At 42.0% G+C, this 24,167-nt stretch overlaps 1 protein-coding gene across 2 annotated transcripts in view; it reads left to right on the top strand.

Annotated features, from left to right (window-relative positions):
• The window catches only part of LOC141144284 (protein adenylyltransferase SelO-like), a 166,525-nt gene that overhangs the window by 20,317 nt on the left and 122,041 nt on the right, over nt 1–24,167 (top strand). For both annotated transcript variants that reach the window (XM_073629796.1, XM_073629797.1), the window contains exons 4-9: nt 11,900–12,028; nt 13,594–13,658; nt 13,809–13,865; nt 15,328–15,426; nt 17,775–17,842; nt 19,127–19,214. In XM_073629796.1, coding sequence (XP_073485897.1) covers nt 11,900–12,028; nt 13,594–13,658; nt 13,809–13,865; nt 15,328–15,426; nt 17,775–17,842; nt 19,127–19,214 — 506 coding nt within the window. The remainder of the gene's footprint in view (nt 1–11,899; nt 12,029–13,593; nt 13,659–13,808; nt 13,866–15,327; nt 15,427–17,774; nt 17,843–19,126; nt 19,215–24,167) is intronic.

Genomic DNA, 24,167 nt, shown 5'->3' with positions numbered 1-24,167 from the left:
CATGTGTGTGTGTAAAGGCAGGCATCCCAATACTTTTGACAATATAGTGTATTTACTCAGCATTATTAATGTTTTATATTTTACCCAAAAATTGTGTTATATGGTTAGTATAGTGTGTTTTTTTGCATTAACCACTTCCATACCGCAGAACGTCATATGATGTCCTGGGCTTTCAGTGGTGATATCTGAATGATGCCTACAGTCACAGGCATCATTCAGATATCATTTTTTTCAGCCTGAGATTCCCTACACTGTAAGAACAATCATAATGGCTATTCAGCCGTTTGATCATTCTTACAGGCGGCGGGAGGGGACATCCCCCTCCCACCGCCCTCCGGTGCTTCTACCAGCTCGCTCGGCGATCCGGAGAAGGAATCTGCTGGCACCGGAAGTTAGCCATAGAGAAAACCGAGGGCCAGATGGTCCTCGGCAGTCTCTGTAACTCTCGGAGGCCCGGTCAGAATGTTATGACTCTATTCTCTAGGGTTTCTGCTAAAAAAATATATATATATAATGTTTGGGATTTTCTTGCAAAAATACAGATTTTTCTTTTTAAACAAAAAGTGCCAGAAAATGCCTGGTCCTTAAAGCAGAAGTAAATCCATCCATAAAACGTGCCAGAAATGTAACATTCCCATTGGTTGTCTCTCAACCAAACTGTCAAACCATCCAGTGGCTGGTGTCATAACTGATCACAAGTGCAGCATCATGGCAGTTGTAGATTAAAGTGGTTATAAACCCTTACAGACCACTTTTTGCTACAGGTAAGCCTATAATAAGGCTTACCTGTAGCTACCCCGGATATCTCCTAAACATGCACGGTTTAGGAGATATCCCCTGTATTTGCATGTGCCGACGTCATCAGCACATGCGCACTGACGCAAACTGAAGCAAGGGCACGTATGTGCCCTTGCTTCAGTGAGTGTGCCGTTACCGTGCGCATGCATGGAATCAACATAATCGCGGCTCCGGCCAATCACAGCGCCGGAGCCGCGATACCCAGAAGTAACCCCGGGGAGTGATGTCGGCCGCCGGAGTGGTGTATGGGCACCGCAGCGAGGGCTTTGATCTCAGGTGAGTATTACATAATGAGCTAGTATGCTATGCATACTAGCTCATTATGCCTTTGTCTTGCAGTTGTTAGTTTTTTTTTTTAAGTGAGTTTACAACCACTTTAAACAGAGGCAAAGATGGCAGCTTCCTTGGCTGAAAACAATCGGGGGGTTTACTTACACTTTAAATAGTAGCTGAACTCTGGGATAAGCAAACATTGTCTAAAGTCATGTTTATTCTTCTTTGAATCTTGATGTGCTTTGTGCATTTCTAACAGATCTCTGCAGTAATCCAGTAAGACTTTCCCTATGTGTAAAAGATTCCTGTAATAATAACCGGTCAGTGCTAGTCTCTCTGCTTGTGCAGGGTGACTGGTCTTCGCCCCCTCCTGTAGTTTTCTGCAGGCAGAATGATTTAGTCAGTGGGTTCACTTACTTTTTCCTCCAGCACTGTGAATTTTTAATGTGTGTGTTCAATAAAGACATAAGAAATTAGAATTGCTTGTTATCAGCTTAAGCACACTGTGTTTGTCTTATGTTGTTACTTAGATGAGGATCAGATAACATTTTATAGCATATTACTGCAGAAAACCAAGGGGTTCACATACTTTTTCTTGTCACTGTATATTTAAATGAAAGTTCATTTGCCTGAAGTTCAGCTTTAAAGTAAAACTATGACTAAAACTTTTCTGAACTGTTATTTTTGCCTGAGTTGACTACACACACCTATGCCCACACACCACACAGGTTAAGATAGCTTTATTATCAATTAATAACAACTCTATTCAAACATAGATATATTAATTTACGGGATTGTCACCACGTATGATATGTTACCCTGCTTACTCAGCCTTAGGCTAGACTAATATATGGACCATATGTCTAGAAATAGATGTTTATTTACTTGTGTAGCAATGTTTATTACGGTTATCCTTCTTAGCGCATTTTCCCCCTCACCGATACGACCCTACCCATAAACACCATCCAAACGTTCACTCGCCCCCACTCAATCTAAGATATAACTAACCATTGATATTATTACTCGTCTAAATATCTCGCCAACACTAATTATCGACCACCCTGTCAACCATGTGACCTCATTCCGTCTAGTTTCCCAACATATATACCACATACTTGTCTCCCCTATTTCACCACATATATAAATTAAGGCTGTTGGTGGGCTAGACCTCACTGGCAGACTTTCCTACCTACTGTAGACATCTCTCGATTGATAAACCAACCCCCACACAGTGGTTAAACGAATCTTATCCAGCACCTCATATATACAAACCCACACACACCACTGACCTTATCCGGTTAGTAAATTATTGTGTTCCTGGTCACTGACTTAGGTGATTAGGGTCACACTTAATACCGGTATTGTTCACCCTCCCCTACCCCTGTCCCCTGACCTGCCTTACCCACACGCACATATCTCTAAGCACATCCTATCACTTCCTCCATCGCAGCAAATACTATCCTCCCAAATACACTCACACATCCATACAATGACGAATCCGTCCAGCATCGCCCATAGCACCAAGCTCAAACTCATATCACTAAACGTAAAAGGCCTCAACATACCAGAGAAACGCTCCAAACTACTCCTCACCATGTACCGCAATAAGGCTGACATTATTTTCCTTCAAGAAACCCACTTTCGATCCGACTCCACGCCAAAATTACAAAACCACCGATATCCCACGGTATACCACGCTACCAACCCGTTACACAAAACAAAAGGAGTCTCAATTCTCATTGCTAAATCCTGCCCCATTCAAATCACGGACTCTATAATAGACGAGGAGGGCAGGTACCTCTTTCTTAAAGGTTCCCTCCTCAATAGGAAGTTCACTTTAGTGAATATATACACTCCCAATTGCGGTCAGGTACCTTTCTTTCGGAAAATTACGGACACACTCACGACCTTCCAAGAAGGCACCCTCATCTTGGGGGGAGACTTCAATGTTCCGCTTAACCCTATCCAAGACACGTCTACCGGCTCCTCCTCACTCCCATATTCGGCCCTTAAGACGATTAAATCGTTACTCAATCAATTATTACTACATGACTCCTGGCGCACCATGAACCCAAACGTTAAAGACTTCACATTTTACTCCGCTCCCCACGACAGATATTCAAGAATTGATTACATCTTTCTAACACAAAAAGATTTATCTCTAATCCACCACGCCTCAATTGACCCAATGCTTCTCTCCGATCATCACCCCACCTCTCTCACACTTAAAATCCCAAACACGACACCCCGCTCACAAACATGGAAACTGGACCCATCACTACTGAATGACCCTTCCATCATGGCTGAGGTTGAATCCAACCTCAAACATTTCTTTCAAGAGAATGTTTCGACAGACACGTCCCCACTTACCATATGGGAAACACACAAATGTGTAGTCAGGGGAATCTTAATCGCAGCGGCGGCTAAACGCAATCGAATACGCAGAAAACAATACTTAGACCTCCTCAACAAAATCCATCGGCTAGAAAATGCTCATAAACAAACCCAAGCCCTCTCCACTATGACAGAACTGATTCAAACTAGAAAAGATCTCCTTGACATATTAGACACCCAAATCCGACGCAAATACATCCTCTCCAAAAAAACGTTTTATGAATATGGCAACAAAGCCAGTAAAATGCTAGCTCGAGCCTTACAAGTGACAAAAGCTCACACAACGATTCACTCCATCACTGATCCAGCAGGAGGCAAACTTACCAAAACCCCAGACATTGCACAACAGTTTGTCCAATATTATAGCAAACTATATAACCTTCACCCATCTAACTCCTCCGCAGATAAAAACAAACGAACAGAAATGATAGTCGAATTTTTACAACAATATGGCCCCACTTCCGCAGCCCAAGATCTGGCCTCCCCCCTAACCAGAGAAGAAATAGATCCAGCTTTGAAACAACTAAAATCAGGTAAAAGCCCCGGCCCCGATGGCTTGACAGTCGGCTACTTTAAAACTTATGCAGAAACACTCACCCCCTTCTTCTTAAAAGCCTTTAACTCCTTCGCAACCCCTACGACACCGCCTCGAGACCTCCTAACTGCCCATATAGCTGTAATCCCAAAACCAGACAAAGACCCCTCCCTAGTTACTAATTACAGGCCCATCTCGCTCCTTAATGTGGACTTAAAATGGTATGCAAAGACTTTAGCGAACCGTATATTACCACTATTGCCCCAACTCATTGATCTAGACCAGGTCGGCTTCGTTCCAGGTAGAGAGGCGAGAGATAATACTCTAAAAGCTCTTAATATCCACCACTGGCTTACGTCCAACCGCTGTAGCGGATTTATGCTTTCTCTCGACGCGGAGAAGGCGTTTGACAGGGTGGCCTGGGACTATATGTCAGAAACCCTACGGATGATAGGTCTTCCCCCAACGATGCTTAATTTCATATCGGCCCTTTACTCTAACCCTACTGCCAAGGTCCATGTAAACGGCCGCCTGTCGAACGCCTTCTCCGTGTCGAATGGAACCCGTCAAGGATGCCCACTCTCCCCTTTAATTTTTATCTTATCCCTGGAGCCCTTCCTGCGACGCCTGAGAGCCAATCAAGACATTAAGGGAATTACCATCAAAAGACGCACATATAAAGTAGCTGCCTTCGTGGACGACATACTCCTCTTTCTCACCGACCCCCTCACGACAATACCCAACCTCCTCAAAGACTTTAATACTTTTCATACCCTCTCTAACCTCCAAATAAATTACTCGAAATCGACAGCCCTGAATATTACCCTCGCCCCTGAACTATGTCGACAATGCCAACTCAATTACCCGTTCTCGTGGAATGCTAGAGCAATCCAATATCTAGGTATTCTATTACCGACCTCCTTGAACGACTTATACACCCTAAACCATGCAACAATTTTACAAAAAATACAATTAGACTTAAAAAAATGGTCCTCGGGACTTTTTTCCTGGTTCGGCAGAGCCACAATAGTCAAAATGAACATTCTGCCCCGACTTTTATATATTTTGCAAACTATTCCCATCAAACTTCCGAAGACATTCTTCTCCACCTATCAAAAAGCCTGTACATCATTCGTATGGGCCAAACTATGCCCGAGACTAAGCTTCCTGAGACTGACCGCCCCCAAAATTTTAGGGGGCATTGGTCTTCCCGATCTACGCAAGTACCAACAAGCGTGCCATCTTACAAGAATTATAGATTGGAATATACACTCTGCACACAAAGACTGGATCCACATAGAGCAATCATTCTCAGATCTCCCACTGTCTCATCTCCCCTGGATCACTAACTCCAACATCCCCCTGAATCCAAGCACCACCCATTAATTAACCTCACATTGGCCTCCTTCCACACAACCTGTAAACTCCACAAAATCTCTTCACCTAATGGCCCAATGACCCCATTACGGATGAACCCAGACTTTTTGCCGGGAATGCATCCCACCTTCTTAGCAGACCACTGGCCCCACCCTACTGTAAAAGTAGCGCATTTTTTCGACGGAAATCATTTCTTATCCCAACCAGCGCTTGCGTCAAAAATAAACATGAATTCTTTCCCTTTCTGGACATACGTCCAACTGAGACACTTTTTTAACAAACCTAAGCCCAGACCGGAGTGGTCCAGGCAGACCACCACATTTGAAAACCTATGCGCAAGTGGGGACCCACAAAAACACCTGATATCCCAGACATATGCACTCCTATTCACAGCCCGCACACCAATGAAACACTGGACCACCAGACAATGGGAACAGGACCTCTCAATAACCCTTACTGACGCAGAATGGGAAAAAATATATACCTTGGCCCACAAAGGATCAATTAATGTGCAAGTACAGGAAAACGCCTTTAAAATACTATCAAGATGGTACAGACCACCACTGACGCTGCATCATATTGACCCGTCAATTACCCAAACATGTTGGAGATGCAAAACTGAGATTGGATCGTTCTTACATGTCTGGTGGTCCTGCACAAAAATTCAACCCTTCTGGTCAGAAGTACACAAACTGATCAGCAAAATAACGACTTATACGTTAGACTTCAACCCTGCAGCATTCCTGCTCCATCACTCCAAATTGCCACTGTCTCTGGCCATGCACATGGTGAACGCTGCTAAGCTTTGTATCCCCCTCAAATGGCGCTCAACAGACCAACCATCCATCGCAGAATGGTTTACACGCATACAAAAAACGATGGTCATGGAAGACCTCATACATCAGGCCAAAGAAACACAACCTAAGTTCATCAAAACATGGACATGCTGGATACACTTCACTACCACTGATGAATACAAACAATATTTTACATAACAGCAATACGACTGCTGTGACGATGACTACAATACCGCATATTTCCTTAACCTGGATAATCACTGTCCCTCTTATTTTCCCTTCCGTTGTTGATGAATCCCACAACCCCAAAACTCAAGTCGACACTTACAAAAGTTATACCCTCTGCTGACAATAATCACGACAACACGCACACTACTATTCTCCCAACTCGTCCCCTACAAATCCCTTTTGCAAACTCCTACCCACGCCTATAATCACCCAAACCGAACTTTAAAAACAAAATTTACCGAGTGAACCTCATAACCAGATAATTCATACCCCCACCCCCACCCCCACCCTCATTCATCTTATATCAACCAACATCCCTGATGATGTATAGCTAGAGCTCTAGGACTTAGTGACAATATCTCTAATGTATAGACTCTTTCAAGCTTCACGGAATATTTCCCCTTAATGTATGATCTAATAATACGGTTTATATATAACGACTCACCTTTCTTACTCACGAGATTAGCGGCTGCGTCCGCAAATGCATACTGTAATGTATTCAACTTACCCTTGTGCGATACTCATCCTTTTCTGTACTTTTCCTTGTTATTTCTGTTTAAAAACCAATAAAAAATATTTAACAAAAAAAAAAAAAACTATGACCTCCCATTAAAAAAAAAAAAATACGTAGCAGTTAATTATAAGTAAATCTGCACTTATAAGTTTCTCTTAGTCATCCTACAAGTACCGCAAATACTCGTTGAGCCTGTTATTGAATTCAACCTTATGCAACTTCTTGTATTTGTGTGGCAATGATGATTCACTTTTCCTGAATTCAGAGCAGAGTTGCCAGTCTCATGTAGGCTGTTCCTGCCATCCTACCCACAGTGTCCTGGCAATTCGTTTTCAAATATAAGGGGCTTGTTCACACCATGTTTGTTGAGTTGCATTTTCCTGCACACTACTGCACATATATGGTTTGAACAGGGCACATAGAAAGTTTCTGTGATGGCTTGCTAGACACCTCTCAACTTATTTCTTTGCATTAGTCTTCTCTCGGTATATATGAGTAGGGCCATTTGGCTAAAGTGTCTTGTAAAAAACATTTGATCCGCAAGGCCTTCAAGAAACAGTGATTTTTCAGACCAGCTCCAGATGCTCTCATCAAAGTTACTGGTGGCAAAAGTACTCCTCTTTCTCAGTTGGAAAAAGCCTAAGGTGCTGACTGCTAAATTATGTCCCTCTCTGAGCATTAAAAAGTATCTCTTTTAAATCGCCATACTCCTCAACACCTTATCAACAGCCAAAAAAGTCTTCACTTTTTATCACTTCTGTCCAACAATGAGATTCTGATGCCGCGTACACACGACCGGACTTTACGGCACACCTGGTCCGGTGATCTTTCCAACGGAAATTACGACGGACTTTCCGAATGAACGGACTTGCCTACACACGATCAACCAAAGTCCGACGGATTCGTACGTGATGACGTACGACCGGACTAAAACAAGGAAGATCATAGCCAATAGCTGCCCTAGCGTCGTTTTTTGTCCGTCGGACTAGCATACAGACGAGCGGACTTTTCGACCGGACTCGAGTCCGTCGAAAAGATTTGAAACATGTTTCATTTCTAGGTCCATCGAACTTTTGGGGAAAAAAAGTCTGCTGGAGCCCACACACGATCCAATTTTTTCGGCGGACTCCGGTCCGCCGAACCAGGTATGCCGTAAAGTCCGTTCGTGTGTACGCGGCATTAGACACTGGAAATATGACATTTACTCCCAACTGAATGGTGTGCTGAACTAACCCACCTCCAGCACCTAGAAGTATTGATAGCCCAACTTAGTGACAGATATCCCAAATAGGTAACCACATGGACTATTTGGATTGTCTTCTTGGGTTCCCCGCAATTCAAAACAATTCTCTCATAAGTCCATAAATGTCTAATACAAACCCATGTGTCTGGGGGGGTTTGCCTCCCCACCCTGGCACCCAATGCCTTCATCCCTCCCTCGCGCTTGTCTTCCACTTAACTGCACCTAGCCTTAAACCCTCTATCTCCAAGAAATGTTTTATATTTTGGATGGATTTTCAAAGGCACCAAATATAACACAAAGTCTAAAATATCATAATTTTATTTGTACAAAAGATTAAAAGAAACAACAGATCTTATAATACTGTAATATCGTAAAAAATACTGCGCTATCCCATAAGTGGAAATGATCCCCACATGTGTGTGATGAAAAGACAAATATCTCAAACCAAAAATTGAAATGTAAAATGCTGCTGCAACCTTAGATGTGAAACAACCTCCACCTTACTAGCTATACAATTTAAAGGCTGCTGCAAATACATGATCATATTAACTGAAAATACCATAATTATGAATGAACACAAGTGAATTGTTTCATAACAAAAAAAAAAAAAAAAAAAAAAAAAAAAAAAATGCACATAAATCGCATGCAAAAAAAAAAGAATCGCATGCAAAAAAAATGAGTGGAACATTCAGTAAACAAAAACGATTAAGTAGAGTCCATTTAGTCATAGATTGAAATGAACTGTAGGTCTTGTGGGTGTAGAAAATGGTTGGATAGAGGGAGAAAGACACCCTTCCTTCAAGTGATATAAAGATTATCTCCGTAGGGAGCGTGATGTTAAAATAGAGAGAAGATCCTCCACCTCAAGTAAGGTAAGCCCCTTACCAGATCCAAAGATCTCCTGTCACAGAGATCATGCACACATGTGGCTGTGTCCCCCAGCCACTGGGTCTCTGTCAGTGCGCAGATCGGAAGCCACCTCTCCAGGAAATCAATCCAAACGTGATTTATCCGCTCACAGACCATGGATAAATAGGAAAGAAATGCTCCATAGCGTAATACAGTTAAAATCCACTTTAATTTATAAAAGAAAAGCACTTACAATTTGTGCAGTAAAGATCGCTTATAAAAACATGTAGCGCCGGCCGGCTTCAGCTGCTGCCCGTTTCTTCCGGGTTCAGCGTGGTATGGTGGTGACGTCAGCACGCCGCTCCTCCCTACGCCGTTTCGACAAATCTGTCGTCTTCCTGGGGATCTTATAATACAGCATAATTATAAAAAGAATAGGCAATTATGAACATGATCATCTTATAACCTAAACCATTGTCCCTTATAGGTCAGTAAACACTGTTTGTGTACATGTATAAAAGACCCAACTTGTTTCAACTCAGGAGTTTTCTTCAGGGGTTAAAAAACATGATGGTGCCTAGAAACCATGTAGTACCTTATTTTCTGATTCTAGCATGAACTCTGTTTTTAATTTACTCTATCTCCTTCTTCCTTTACTTATCTCACGTTCTCCCAATATATCACTTAATCTTTTTCTCTGACTCCATAGGCCAGGACAGCACAACTTGATCTAGATCCTCTCGCAAAGCCGTGTAATACCCACAGATAAAATAAACTCTAAGTGCTCCCTCAGGTCCATTCCAATGGTTCCCCCCCTTTTTTTTCATAATGCATGTTTACTTTGCAATGAGGACTTACCACACCATGTGTTAAGGCGGCCTTTTTTAATCAGGGTGCCTTAAGGTTTCTTCAGGGGCGCTTTGGCAAAATGAATAAAAATTGCCCCAAAATTGTAAATAAAAGCCAGCAGATGGACGAAGCCTGCCTTTTTTAGTTACACAAAGCCACTGGTTTTCACTGTGTACCACCACGAACTTCTAGTCGCTGGCGTCCTAACAACTAAACACTCACCTGCCCCTCTCTGTCAGCGCTGGGGTCACATTAGCTGAGTGGTGAAGTTAAACTGAGGGAGAAGAAAAACAGTGGAATACTAGTCAGTACCAGTGTGCAAAAGTGTATTGGATTTGGAAAAATAAATCACCTGTAACATTGGGTGTCCTACATGTGTGGATGTTGATGTGTTATATAAAACTATTAGAATAATTTTTTTACATTTTAGAATGGGGTGCCTCGAGACTGTCCATAATTTTGGCGGGTGCCTTGAGATTTTCCAAAAGTTTAAAAGGTGCCTGAAAAAATGTTGAGAAATACTGTGTTAAGTTAATTTCACTGTAAGCACTCATGTAAAAAGAAAAAGAAAAAAAAACATCCCTTTAGATTCTCCACTCCCTAAACTTCAACTTGAAGGACCTCCAGGCCTTCTTCCACATGAAGGTGTGCCCTTTCTAGAGTGGGGTGACGACTGTTGGCCATTCAGATGTTTTGACATCTTGCATCGCAGATGCCTTAGTGCAAGTGGTGTTGACCCAGGGCTACAAACTTGGGTTTTGGTCCCTGCCCCCTCTTCATTTTCTCAATTCAAGCCTATGGGGTTGATTTACTAAAACTGGAGAGTTCAAAATCTGATGCGCCTGTGCATGGTAGCCAATCAGCTTCTAAATTTAGCTTGCTCAACTAAGCTTTGCCAAAAAAAAAAACTCTCCAGTTTTAGTAAATCAACCCCTGTGTCTCCTTACAGACTGACAGATATCCGTCAGGTCCTCTCAGGCCTTCTGGACAAAGATGTTAAAGTCTCGGTCCTTGCTGCAGAACAGTTTTAGGGGTTTTACTCCAACCTTTTCACTGCTCCAAAACCCAAAAGATTTTTGGGTATGTAAACCCTAATAAGGTACTTCTCTTATTTGGTTCATTTCTATCTGTTGAATGTGTCATTAATAGTGTTTTCTTATATCTGTTTGATGTGCAAAAATGCAAAAAATATCTGTTAATCTTCTAGACATCTTGTCAATTGATGACCTCCTGTGCTCTCAGTCTGTACTGCAGTCTTAACAGGTACATTATTCCCAGTTATCTCAGACACACCGCATTTCTCAGATCACGGCAAAGAGCCTATGACGTAGGCTCTTTACCCTGTGATCAGATGTTTCCAATCACAGCTGATCACAGTGTAAATAGGAAGTGCCGGTTATGATCATTGCTCTACTTACGCTGACAGCACGTGAGCAGAGGAGAGCCAATGAGCAGTTTTCCTGACAGGGGGGATCTGCACTGATAACCAGTGCATTGATTATAAGTGCAGCCCCATCAGCTATGCCCACCAGTGCCCACCAGTGATGAAAATCAGTGCCCACCAGTGATGCCTGTCAGTGCCGCCTATCAGTGTCCATAAAGGCTGCCTATCAGTGCCGCTCATCAGTGCTGAATATTAGTGCCTCCTCATCAGTGTAGCCTATCAGTGCCCGTCAGTTAATCCTCATCAGTGCAGGACAAAAATTACTTATTTACAAAATTTTTTAACAGAAGCTAACAAAAAATAAAAAATAAAAAAACTCAGTGGTGATTAAATAACACCAAAAGAAAGCTCTATCTGTCTCAAAGAAAAAGATTCTAAAAATGTTGTTTGGGTACAGTGTTGCATGATTGCGCAATTGTCATTCAAAGTGGGACAGTGCTGAAAGCTAAAAATTGGCCTGGGCAGGAAGGGGGTGAAAGTGCCCAGTATATAAGTGGTTAATATGATTATAGATTGACCAATAAACTTGCATGAAATTGTTTTCAAAATAATATAACACTAGAACGTAATAAGACAGTTGCATCCTTATTTTCCCCAGGATCTTCTGGAGGGTCTGTTGGATCTGGACTCATCTGTTACAACCTCCATGGATTTTCTACAGTTTGTTAGTGGTAGTAAAACCATTCCCGGCTTTGTTCCATTGGCACATAGATATGGTGGTCACCAGGTAAGCATACATTCTACATAGATTTTTACAGATTGTGCATAAGGTGTTTTTTTTTTTTTTAGCTCTCCCAATAATTAATGGAGCTGAAGCTGTGCCTAAAAAAGGCAGTCAGAGGGCAAATGACTAGTATTAGGTATACACAAAATAAGTGCGCATCCACACAAAAAACTACAACAACAACAAATATAAAAGTATAAGTGAATCCAAACACCATAAACAAGTGTACAATCAAGAGAGTCCAATAGTGAAATAGTTAAAGTTCATACATCGAACATTTTTTAAATGGTAAAAATTCATACATTGAACGTTTTGGCATTAAATCTTCAACCATTCACCAGTGGAACGGATACACCTTGATATGAGTAAATAAACCCCTTGTGCCCTCCACCGAATACTTCAATACAACATATTACAGATAGACCACTCCAGGAGCTCTGCAGTATTCCAATGCATGCTGCCTACTGTCAGATCCAATCCACTCCAAATGGTCGGAATACCAGGCCAGGCATCATCATATGTTTAAAAAGTGTGAAACCACTAAAGTTGCCACATAGTGTGAAACCACTAAAGTTGCATTTACTGTGAAAAAGACAGGTACTTAATATGAATGTATTAAAAAAAGCACACAGAGAGAGCGCCGTCCCTTCACCCATTGGCGGGAGTAATGACGTCACAATTTAAGCCCCGCCCAACGCGGTTCACTGTCAATCAGCGTTGTCAGGGAAAGTTTTAAAAATGTATATCTTTATATCTGCATTGCAGGGATGCTGGTAGGTTGCCTATATAGTTTTTTCAAGAAAAATAACTCCACCTCTGACCCCATATGACGGGGCTTTGTGCCTGAATGGGCAGCCACCAAGCAGCAGTGCTGTCATGGGGAAGAGAAGTGAGTCACATGCTTTCCATAAACAGAAGTTCTGTCCACTCCTAGTGCTTGAAGGGAGCAGTGGAGAAGTGAAGAGAAAGTGAGTATATACAGGTAAGGAGGGTACCATCTCAAGTTTATGTTACAGCTATGTCCTTTTATTGCTAACAGTTGACATTAAAGCCCATTTAAACTTTCATATTAAATCAGCTACATAAATTAACATTGGCATAAAAACAAAAGGAGGGGAATTTACTAAGATTGGAGCAGATAGAATCTTGAGCAGCTGTACATGGCAACCAATCAGCTTCTAACTTTCATTTTTAAAGGTTAACTGAACAAACTGAAACTGGAAGCTGATTGGTTACCAACTGCTTCTGTCTGCTTCAGTATTAGTAAATTTCTTGCTTAGGTGTTTAAAGTCCTTTGCTTTCCATTTGGAAACAGTGGTCTCTTTGCAGGGGTCCAACCCCCACCCACATGGAGATCAAGGGTCCTTCTCTGTTATATGCTGACAGGGGACAGGCTTTTCTACTCAGGCTGTGGATGCTTTTTAAGGAAAACACAGGTAACATTTTCCACACTTTTTGTTCTGATGCACCTGGAATCTGTTTTGCTGATTTCAGTTGGAGTTCAAGCACTGATTTTGATTCGGTAATTAAAATAATCTATCGGTGTGTTTTTTTTTCCTCCTCCATAGTTTGGCGTTTGGGCTGGTCAGTTGGGAGATGGAAGAGCACATTTAATAGCCACTTATATTAACAGGTAATGTATCTTCACTGTGTGTGTTCTTCAGTACTGTATTCTTTGTCACAATATTTTTCCCATCCCTATCACTTTAATAAGAGATACATTTGTTGTGTTATGTTTCCTATATTCCTAGTTTTGTTAGCTCTTTAAAATGCTGTTTTTTAGGTTTGGAGAGAGGTGGGAACTGCAATTAAAGGGATCAGGGAAAACACCATATTCCAGGTAATATTATCACAACTATGAAAAGGGGAGGAAGTAAAGTTCAAAGCACCACAGGAATAGAGCCTCAGGGATATAGTACCAAGCAAGAAAGGGGACAATCAAAAAATTATAACATTTATAAACGTTTATTGCAAAATTGATTAGATATAAGTCAATACAAAAAAGCAGACACCTCCACCAAACACCATCTAAAAAGACAACGTTGTCTGATCAAAGTGAAGTGTCTAGACCAGTGTTTCTCAACTCCAGTCCTCAAGGCACCCCAACATGTCATGTTTTCAGGATTTCCCTCAGACGAAACAGCTGTGGTAATTACTAAGGCAGTAAAACTGATCAAATCACCTGTGCAAAATAATGGTAGGCCTGAAAACATGACCTGTTGGGGCGCCTTGAGGACTGGAGTTGAGAAACACTGGTCTAGACACCATCCACATATATTCCACACATGCACATCACATTGGAAAAATGCTGGTATAAAATGAAAAAAAAGGGGGGGGGCATATGACACACCACCTAATGGAGATTCATGGACTCAGCAATGAATGGAACTGATTATGAGCATCAATGAGTGATGAAAAAGCAGTCCAGCAGCCGTAAGTCAGAATCAAGATGCGAATACAAGTAACATTGGCCCCTCAGAAATAACCCTATGATGGCCAAGCTAGTCAATGCGATGAAACAGTCGCCATCAGGCAGCAACCGGAGGAAACCGTGGACACCAAGCTGGTAGTAGCTGACTATAATCCAGCAATATATCAGTCAGTGGACACCCTGTGCAGGCACCGAAAATTAGGCCTGTGATGTTCCAGGTGTAGTGCAGAAGCCTGCAAATAAATGTCAAGTCCGTGGGGGGCAAAGTATAGTGTAGAAGTCTGCAGGTGAATGTCAAGCCCGCACCATCACGGAATAGCAGCAGATGATAACAGGGTATATTTACATGTCTGTGTCCATGTCTTGGCTGATGAAATCCATAAAGCAAGATGTCAGCTATTGGTGTCACCGGTGTCAGCTCCTGACTGCTCCCATCCGCACCTGTCAGCTCCCCTCGTAAAGGTAATTTGGCTCCCCAGAGAGATCAATGGTTCCAATCCAGGAATGTGGTGGAGCGACTGTGCGGGGCGAGCCATCCAGGACTTGGGAGTCAACACTCCTTATGTCAGGCGAGTCTATCCATGCTGTATCATCCAGGCTGCGATGGAGACATGTGGGAGTATGAAACGGTGTCAGACGCACAGGAGCATGATGTCAACACGTTTCTCTGGGACCTCCCAGCTTTGTCAGGAATATTATCACAGCTACGTCAGCAACCAAAATGTGTGAATAGCAATACACATACAGTTTCAGTTTTTTTCTTAAAAGCTATTATGTGTGTCTTTGTTCCTGCTGTACACTGTCCTAATGTACCTCACACTGTATACAAATGTAGAACTGTAATAATGCTGGTCTGTCATTTCATCTGCAGGGATGGTGATGGGAGAGCTGTACTCCGCTCTTCTATAAGAGAGTTCCTGTGTAGTGAGGCCATGTATTACTTGGGCATTCCCACCAGCAGGGCTGCCAGGTACATGTTTAAAGCATTTGTTACCCCAACACTTCAAATTCCTGCTGTACCATGTACTCGTATGAGAAAGTATTCTGTTCTCTTTGTATTGCTTCCTTTATGTGACATCCCTGGTGTCCCTGCTAGTCCCCTTGCTTTCCTAGTAAAAACTGACCACACTAAGCAGGAGAGCACACCATGGTCAGTTCTCTAGCTATGCTGGTAACTCAGTATGCTCTCCTCCAGTGCTCAGACTTGTCAGTGTGCTGCTGTTTCTTCTCCCTCAGCTCTTATGCAGCTGAGAACCGAGGGGAATGTTATCACTTACAAAAAAGGGACAAAAATGTATTTATAGATTTAGTGTTAGGGAAAACGATAGTGTATTTATCATGTGAACTTGTATTCTGGCCAGGCAGGATGTAACAAGATTCAGTATATCGCCCAGGCCCCCTCCTGCCTACTAGCCTTTCCCGTACCCCGACCTCTTCGCTGTTGGAACTGAAATACCTGGTAATTCTGGCTGTTGGGATCGTGTCATTCCTTTCTTTCCATGTGACAGTTCTGGTGTTTGGTGATTTGCCCAGCCCTGTCACATTGGGTGGGGGTAGGGGTCCTATATATAAAAAAAAAAGTTTTTAAACATCAAAGCCCAACTTTAGGAATTAGAAAATTAGGGAATGCTGGAGATGAAGTGGGTGTTCTGGGGCCCAGCAATTCCCCCATAGGGCCCAGATGCAGAAAAGTTCTATGGGGTGAATTTACTAAAGGTAAATAGACTGTGTATTTTGCAAGTGTGGTTACTCCAGAGCTTAGTAAATGAGGCAAAGCTTAACTTTTCAAAGAAAACCCAATCACATCCCAGGTAAATAAAAAATAGTTATTTTGCTTGCACATGGTTGGATGATAGAAGTCAGCGGAGTTTCCCCTCATTTAATAGGCTCTGGAGCAAATGCACTTGCAAAATGCACAGTCTATTTGCCTTTGGTAAATCCACGGCTATGTATATTTGTTTACATATAAGGTATGAATCTATGAATTCTGGTTTGTTGCAGGCTGGCTGGTAAGTGGAACTGGGAATTTTTCTTTGTTGTTTGACATGTGTCGCCCTTCCATGTGCTCCTTGCTGATAAGACAATTCATAGGTTGGAGCAGTTGCCGTTTGTTTGTACCGTTGGTTATTTGGTAAAGGGGGGTGAACTGGATGCCTTTGCGGCCATTGTGCTATTTTCTGGGTGTCCAGTGAACCCCTGTGCCTTTAAAGACGGGTTGGCTACCTCCAAGCATACCTGCCCTCAATCTATCCATTATTATATATGTGCTACTACTATGGAGGCTCTCAAAATGTATAGAGTTACGTGACGTGGCGTGGCCTCTGCAGCTTACACTTGTATTTGCAAATGTGTGCAATTTAAACCCCTGTTTTTTAACAAGAACTGTTTTGCCCTGTACACACGATCGGACATTGATCGGACATTCCGACAACAAAATCCATGGATTTTTTCCAACGGATGTTGGCTCAAACTTGTCTTGCATACACACGGTCACACAAAGTTATCGGAAAATCCAATCGTTCTGAACGCAGTGACGTAAAACATGTACGTCGGGATTATAAATGGGGCAGTAGCTGTATTGTCTTCTGCTGCTGTAGCCCATCTGCTTCAAGGTTCGATTTGTTGTGTGTTCAGAGATGGTATTCTACATACCTTGGTTGTAACGAGTGGTTATTTGAGTAAGACCCCATACACACTATACAACTTTTGTTGTTTGATTTCCTTTAGATTTACCAAAACCATGTAGTGCAAGGGCCTGCCTGATTGTATACAAATTAAAACTCTTATGCCCCGTACACACGATCGGACATTGATCGGACATTCCGACAACATCCATGGATTTTTTCCGACGGATGTTGGCTCAAACTTGTCTTGCATACACACGGTCACACAAAGTTGTCGGAAAATCCGATCGTTCTGAACGCGGTGACGTAAAACACGTACGTCGGGACTATAAACGGGGCAGTAGCAAATAGCTTTCATCTCTTAATTTATTCTGAGCATGCGTGGCACTTTGTGCGTCGGATTTGTGTAGACACGATTGGAATTTCCGACAACGGATTTTGTTGTCAGAAAATTTTATAGCCTGCTCTCAAACTTTGTGTGTCGGAAATTCCGATGGAAAATGTGTGATGGAGGTCCTATCACACATTTTCTGTCGGAAAATCCGACCGTGTGTACGGGGCATTAGACAGGACAATTTGGTTTGTTGCAGACTGGCTGGTAAGTGAGCTGGGAATTTTTCTTTGTTGTTTGTCATGAATCTATGAATTAAAATTTTCATTTCCTGGAATTGACATATATATTTTTTCATAACAGTCTTGTTGTAAGCAATGATGCGGTTTGGAGAGACCAGTTCTACAATGGAAATGTGATGAAAGAACGGGGTAAGGTTTAGTATAGTGGGTTGTATTTTTTGAACATTAAACAAAATAATTGTGTTGCGCTATCAAACAAAGCGCTAATGCATAAATAATACAACACATTAGCATAGGGATATTGCATAAAAATCATCATGTGAAAATCAATTAATCAAAAAGTATCCAAAGATGATAATTCAATAAAGTGCACGGTGCAAAATCAGCCCCCAAAAAAGTGAACAGTACAAGAGAATTCTTTGAAGTAAATGTGTATATCGCCCCAATCTTCTTATGTAACCATATGCCACTCCACGCCCAGGTGCGCACCCAACTGACAAGCTGCTTACTGACAGGACTTTTTAGGAGAGATCCCTGCTGGGATGGATGCATGGCACACTTCAAGACACAGAATAAGGGCTCCCAGAACACTCTGCAGAAGAAGCTCAGGGGGCTATAGAAATAAGGAAGGAACTCATAGTGTAGTAGTATAAAACTTCACCAGTTTATTAAAACAGAATACTACTCACACAGGGCATATGAAATCAGGCAAGTTGATAACTCAGAACAGTCATCAGCCTAGCAGGTATGAGTCCATCCTGTAACTCAACCCGACATGTTTCGTTCAGTTGGACGTCATCCAATGGTATAGGAGTGACTCTTACACCCCTGAATGACGTCATATTAGACGAAACATAGCTACTTCCTTTTTTTTGTTTGATCAATGTATTCATGATTTTATAAAAATTTGTACAGTAAAATATGATCATTTTGAATTAAGTGTCCAGTGCCTCCAAAAAAAATTGTATTTCCAGCTAATCAGCATTTTCCTTTTTTTCTGTTCTCATTTTTTTTATAAATATGCCACTCAGTGTAAAATAAATGGATCACAACTTTATTGGCAGTATTTTGAGGAATAGAGAATCTTAGCTGAGGGCCTTTTGGGTGAGTGTGGCAGAATCAGCAGAGTGAAAGTTAATGTAATACTAACCTCCCATTTGGGAGATCTCCCTTCACTTCCTGTCCTATAGGCAAAATAGGAAGTGAGAGGAAATCCCTCCGAAGTGAGGGAATCCCTGGTTGTCACCAGTGTCACTGAAACTGGTGTCCTATTTGAAAGATTTCCCCTATATTCATGTTCTGAGGACAACTCAAAATTTAGGATTTTCTTTCATTTTCAGAGATAACGGTATACAGGACTAATAGAGAGGGTGAATCTCCCTAAGGGAATTTTCTTTTTATACACCATATTACATTATTAACTTGCAGAAACAGTTTTTATGTAATAATTTAGGCTATTTATGTTTTATGCAGGAGCAATGGTATTAAGAGTTGCAAAATCATGGTTTCGGATTGGTTCACTTGAAATTTTAGCCAATTATGGGGAATTCAACCTGCTAAGGTAAGACTTTATCAATAACTAAAACATATACATATAAAAAAGAGAGACAAGTCAGCGCTAAGGTATTACAAACAGGCTTCTAGCAAAGTGAGTATAGAGACACTGATCCTAAAAAATCAGAAATAAAGGTACAGTGGAACCTCGGATTGCGAGTAACGCGGTTACCGAGCGTTTCGCAATACGAGCAATTATTTTTTTAAAATCCTGAGTCGGTTTGCGAGTGTTGTCTCGCAAAACGAGAAGGATTCAAGCCTCTGCGGTGTGCAGTACTGCATTTGGCCAGAGGTGCAGGGGCGCCGGTGACACTCGGAGCCGTTCGGAAATACTCAGAAACACTCGGAAATACTCCATTCCCGAGTGTTTCCGAGCCTTTCCGAGGGTTTCCGAGTGCAGCCGAGCGATCTCTGAGTATTTCCGAGTCTCTCTGGCGCCCCCCCACCTCTGGCCACATGCGGTATTGCATGCAATAGAAGTCAATGTGGAGCGAATTATCTTCGTTTCCATTGACTTCTATGGGGAAACTCGCTTTGATATGCGAATGCTTTGGATTACAAGCATTCTCCTGGAACGGATTATGCTCCTAATCCAAGGTTCCACTGTATTTGCAGTACCAATACACAAAATATCTCAAACTGTGAATCAGTTGATAAGCAATCATATAAATAAAGCGAATAATACAGTAGTACCTTGGATTACAAGCATAATTAGTTCCAAAAGCAAGCTTTTAATCCAAAGCACTCGTTTATATCAAAGCGAGTTTCCTCATAGGAGTCAATGGAAACTCAGATAATGCAATCCAGTGCCACTGCTGGTGTATGCAGTACCGCATGTGGCCAGAGGTGCGGGGGAGCCAGAGACACTCAGAAACTGAGTGTCACCGAGGGTCTCCGAGCATCTCTGAGTGGTTTCTGAATGTCACCGGTGCCCCCGCACCTCTGGCCACATTCGGTACTGCACACCCCAGAAGCTTGAATTCTGCTCGACTTGCGAGAAAACGCTCGCAAGTCAAGTCAGGATTTAAAAAAAAGATATCTCGTATTGTGAAACGCTCGTAAACCATGTTACTCGAAATACGAGGTATTACTGTACACAAATACATTGCTATTCTTGTTATAATGTGCTTGAAACCACAATATAAGTTTTAAATGTTTATAACCAAAAAAGTCTAAATTAAATCCATATATAAGTGCATAAAAAATAAACATGACATCCACCACCAAATAAGATCCATGCCAGATCTTCCAGTCTATGGTCACTGTCTGTCTGTTACCCAATTGATTACAAACTCACCATAAAGACTGCTACAATAAATGCAGCAGCAACAGCCTGATCTCTCTGAGCAGATCGCTCTCTTCTTGCTGTTCCAGCCCAGTAACAGACATACCACCTCTGTCCTTTCCTTCTTGCAGTGTTATACACCAACCAGAACTGTATCAGTGAAACTCAAAGGGAGAATGCCGTAGTGTAGTATTTATTAAAACAACGCACAATCCAACAGTCATCTACTAAAAATTGACAGCATCCAAGCAATATGTAAAGACGGTAAACTCACATGAAAAGCCTCTGCTTTGAGATCCATGCAGCAGGGTGACATCAGAGCCATAAACCCCACCCTACGTGTTTTGTCCAATAGAATAGGCTGTTGTGTGTGTGTGATATATATATATAGAACTGTGTTATCCGTTGCAACCAGATTCTTCCCTTCATGGTTTAATCTGCACTGTAAAAAATGAGTTGGTGTTCATAAATTGGCATGGACAGCACAGAGCCCTTACCATAACAAACAAACATATACCTGCAGGTATGTCCATATGTATTTCTTATTGTGAATTACTTTGACATTTTTTTTTCTTGGTGTCTTGGGTGTTTTACATGCCAGACACAGGCAGTAAGCAAATTCCACCTTGAAAAAATTGAAACATTTTACAAATACAGCAGAGAGCCGCATGCACTGATTTGTGGCATGTGGTGGTGGTGGGTAGGCTACAACTCAGCCAAAAGCTGAAGTCAAAATTTGTAGAATAAGCACAGTTGGGTGTAGCATAAGAGATATAAAAAAAAAAGACGTGTGGGCATCGGTCATTGCTCACTTTTATTTTGTTATGGTATCCTTATAAATGTCATACCAATCACATGCTACACCTCATGGGAACCAATATTTAATTTCAGTTATTGCATATTGCTGTGTAGGAGGAGATAATGTACTTAGTTCCATTATCAATCAAGGGTTTAGTGTATTTATGAAGTTTCATTAAAAGTCTTACTTTAGACCTTTATACTTGAAGAAAATAAATGAAATAAAGAGAAAAATGAGCAGTTCCTACAACTTAAGAATAAGCGCCCTCAGGCAAAAAAACTGTTAAGATGTCTATAGCCATCTCCTTGTGCACATTTTTAAGCTGACACAATAGATGCGTGGTTTTATTCATTGCAGAGATGCTAGAGGCATTCTGTACATGATCACTTATTCCCCAGCAGTGCCCTCTTCTTTGATGGATGCATGTTGGTTTATGTTTCTGGCGTTTTTTCTTTGCAACATACTATTCCTTCCATTAATAGGTGCACATTAAAGCCACACTCAACCATATATACGATGCTACTATCGAATCCAGTTATGAATTTAAATTAAAATAGTTAAAGCGGTGCTCCGGTCTCTGAAGTGAAAATTTAAAGTCAGCAGCTACAAAAACTGTAGTCATGTTCTTCCTGTGTCCTCCCTCACTGGCATATTCACTATGGGCACGCTGTCACAGCCGGGTGCCCACTGCGCTGCACTCTGTGACACAGGACCCAGAAGACTTCGGGAGGGAGGGGGGGAAGGAGAACTTCTGCTTCCGATTGCCTAAAGCAATCAAAACAGAAGTGGGAACAGGTAACTGTAAAAATCAGGTACCCGCCCTCCACCCCCTAGAAATTATTTAAAAGTATATAAACAGTAAGAAAGCGAGACCAGAACATATTGGCCCCAAAAAGGATGATGAAGGGAATTTGGCTACAAAGGACAGCGAGAAGGCGAAAGGTTTTGAATATATTCTTCTTAGTCTTTACAAAGGAAACAGGGGATACAGTAACCAAGACTGTAATGTTAATGTTCATAACACATCACAGGAAGCACCCTCATGGCTAACAGAAGACAGAATCAGAAATAGACTTGAAAAATTTAACATAAATAAGTTACCAGGACCAGATGGCTTACACCCGAGGGTCCTTAAAGAGGAAGTAAACCCTGATGGTTTTTTTCTTCCTTTCTTCTTCCCTGCAAAGTAAAGGCATAACATGCTAGTATGCATCGCATACTAGTACATTATGTGACACTTACCTGCAAACAAAGCCCGCACCGTCCCCGCTGGAGGCCGCATCCATCTTCGCCTGTCTTCCTTCTGGGGCTGCGGACTCCGGCTGTGTGACTTGCCGGAGCCATGTGACGTCACTCGGTGGGAGCCACCGGTCACGGCACACGCTCCTTAATAAACGGCACGGAGGGCCTTCGGAGCGCATGTGCCGATTACATCATCGGCGTAGTATACCGTAAATATCTCCCAAACGGCGCACGTTTAGGAGATATTTACAGTACCTATAGGTAAGCCTTATTCTAGGCTTACCTATAGGTACAAATTATGCAGGGAGGAATACAACCTCTTTAAGGAGCTCATCCAGGTGATAGCCAGACCATTGTTCCTAATTTTCATGGACAGTTTACTGACTGTAATGGTGCCAGCTGATTGAAGAAAAGCCATCGTGGCACCAATATTTAAAAAAGGGCCAAGACGTATCCCTGGGAAGTACAGGCCAGTTAGCCTAACATGAATAGTCTGCAAGTTATTTGAGGGGATGATAAGGGACTATATGCAAGATTTTAGAAATGAAAATGTTATCGTTAGCCGTAATCAGCATGGATTCATGAAGAATCGTTCTTGCCAAACCAATCTATTAACCTTATATGAGGAGGTAAGCTGCCATCTAGATAAAGGAAGGCCCGTAGACGTGGTGTATCTGGATTTTGCAAAGGCATCTGACACAGTTCCCCACAAACGTTTACTTTACAAACTAAGGTCTGTCGGCATGGACCATAGGGTGAGTACATGGACTGAAAACTGGCTACAAGGGCGAGTCCAAAGTAGGATGATAAATGGTGAACACTCGGAATGGTCTGTTGTGGAAAGTGGGGTCCCCCAGGGTTCTGTCCTGGGACCGATCCTGTTTAATTTTTTCAGAAACAATCTAGAGGATGGGATAAACAGCTCAATTTCAGTATTTGCGGTGGATACAAAGTTAAGCAGGGCAATAATGTCTACTCAGGATATGGAAACCTTGCAAGACAACCTAAACAAAATAATGGGGTGGGCAACTACATGGCAAATGAGGTTTAATATTGAAAATGTAAGGTAATACATTTGGGTGCCAAAAATACAAACGCAGGTTACTGGCTAGGGGGAGAACCTCTGGGGGAATCTTGGATGGAAAAGGACCTGGGGGTCCTAGTAGATGACAGGTTCAGCAATTGCATGCAATGCCAGGCTGCAGCAACAAATGCCAACAGAATATTGGCATGCATTCAAAAGGGGATTAACTCCAGAGATAACGATAATTCCCCCACTCTACTGCACCTGGAGTATGCTGTCCAGTTCTGGGCACCAGTCTTCAGGAAGGGTGTGCTGGAACTGGAGAGAGTCCAGAGAAGGGCAACAAAGCTAATTAAGGGAATAGAGGACCTCAGCTATGGGGAAAGGCTACAAGCATTGAACTTATTCTCTCTGCAGAAGAGACGCTTGAATCGGAATATGATTTCAATGTACAAATACCATACATGGCGACCCTAGCATAGGGAAAAGACTAATTAGTGAAAGGGAATTTAAAAAGACAATTGGCCATTCACTAAAGTTGGAAGAGAAGCCAATTAACCATAAACTGTGTAGAGGGTTCTTTACTGTTAGAGTGGTAAGGATGTGGAAT

The sequence above is a fragment of the Aquarana catesbeiana genome, linkage group LG05 (genome assembly GCF_042186555.1).
Source record: "Aquarana catesbeiana isolate 2022-GZ linkage group LG05, ASM4218655v1, whole genome shotgun sequence".
NCBI lineage: Eukaryota > Metazoa > Chordata > Amphibia > Anura > Ranidae > Aquarana > Aquarana catesbeiana.
This window is presented reverse-complemented; position numbering and strand designations above follow the sequence as displayed.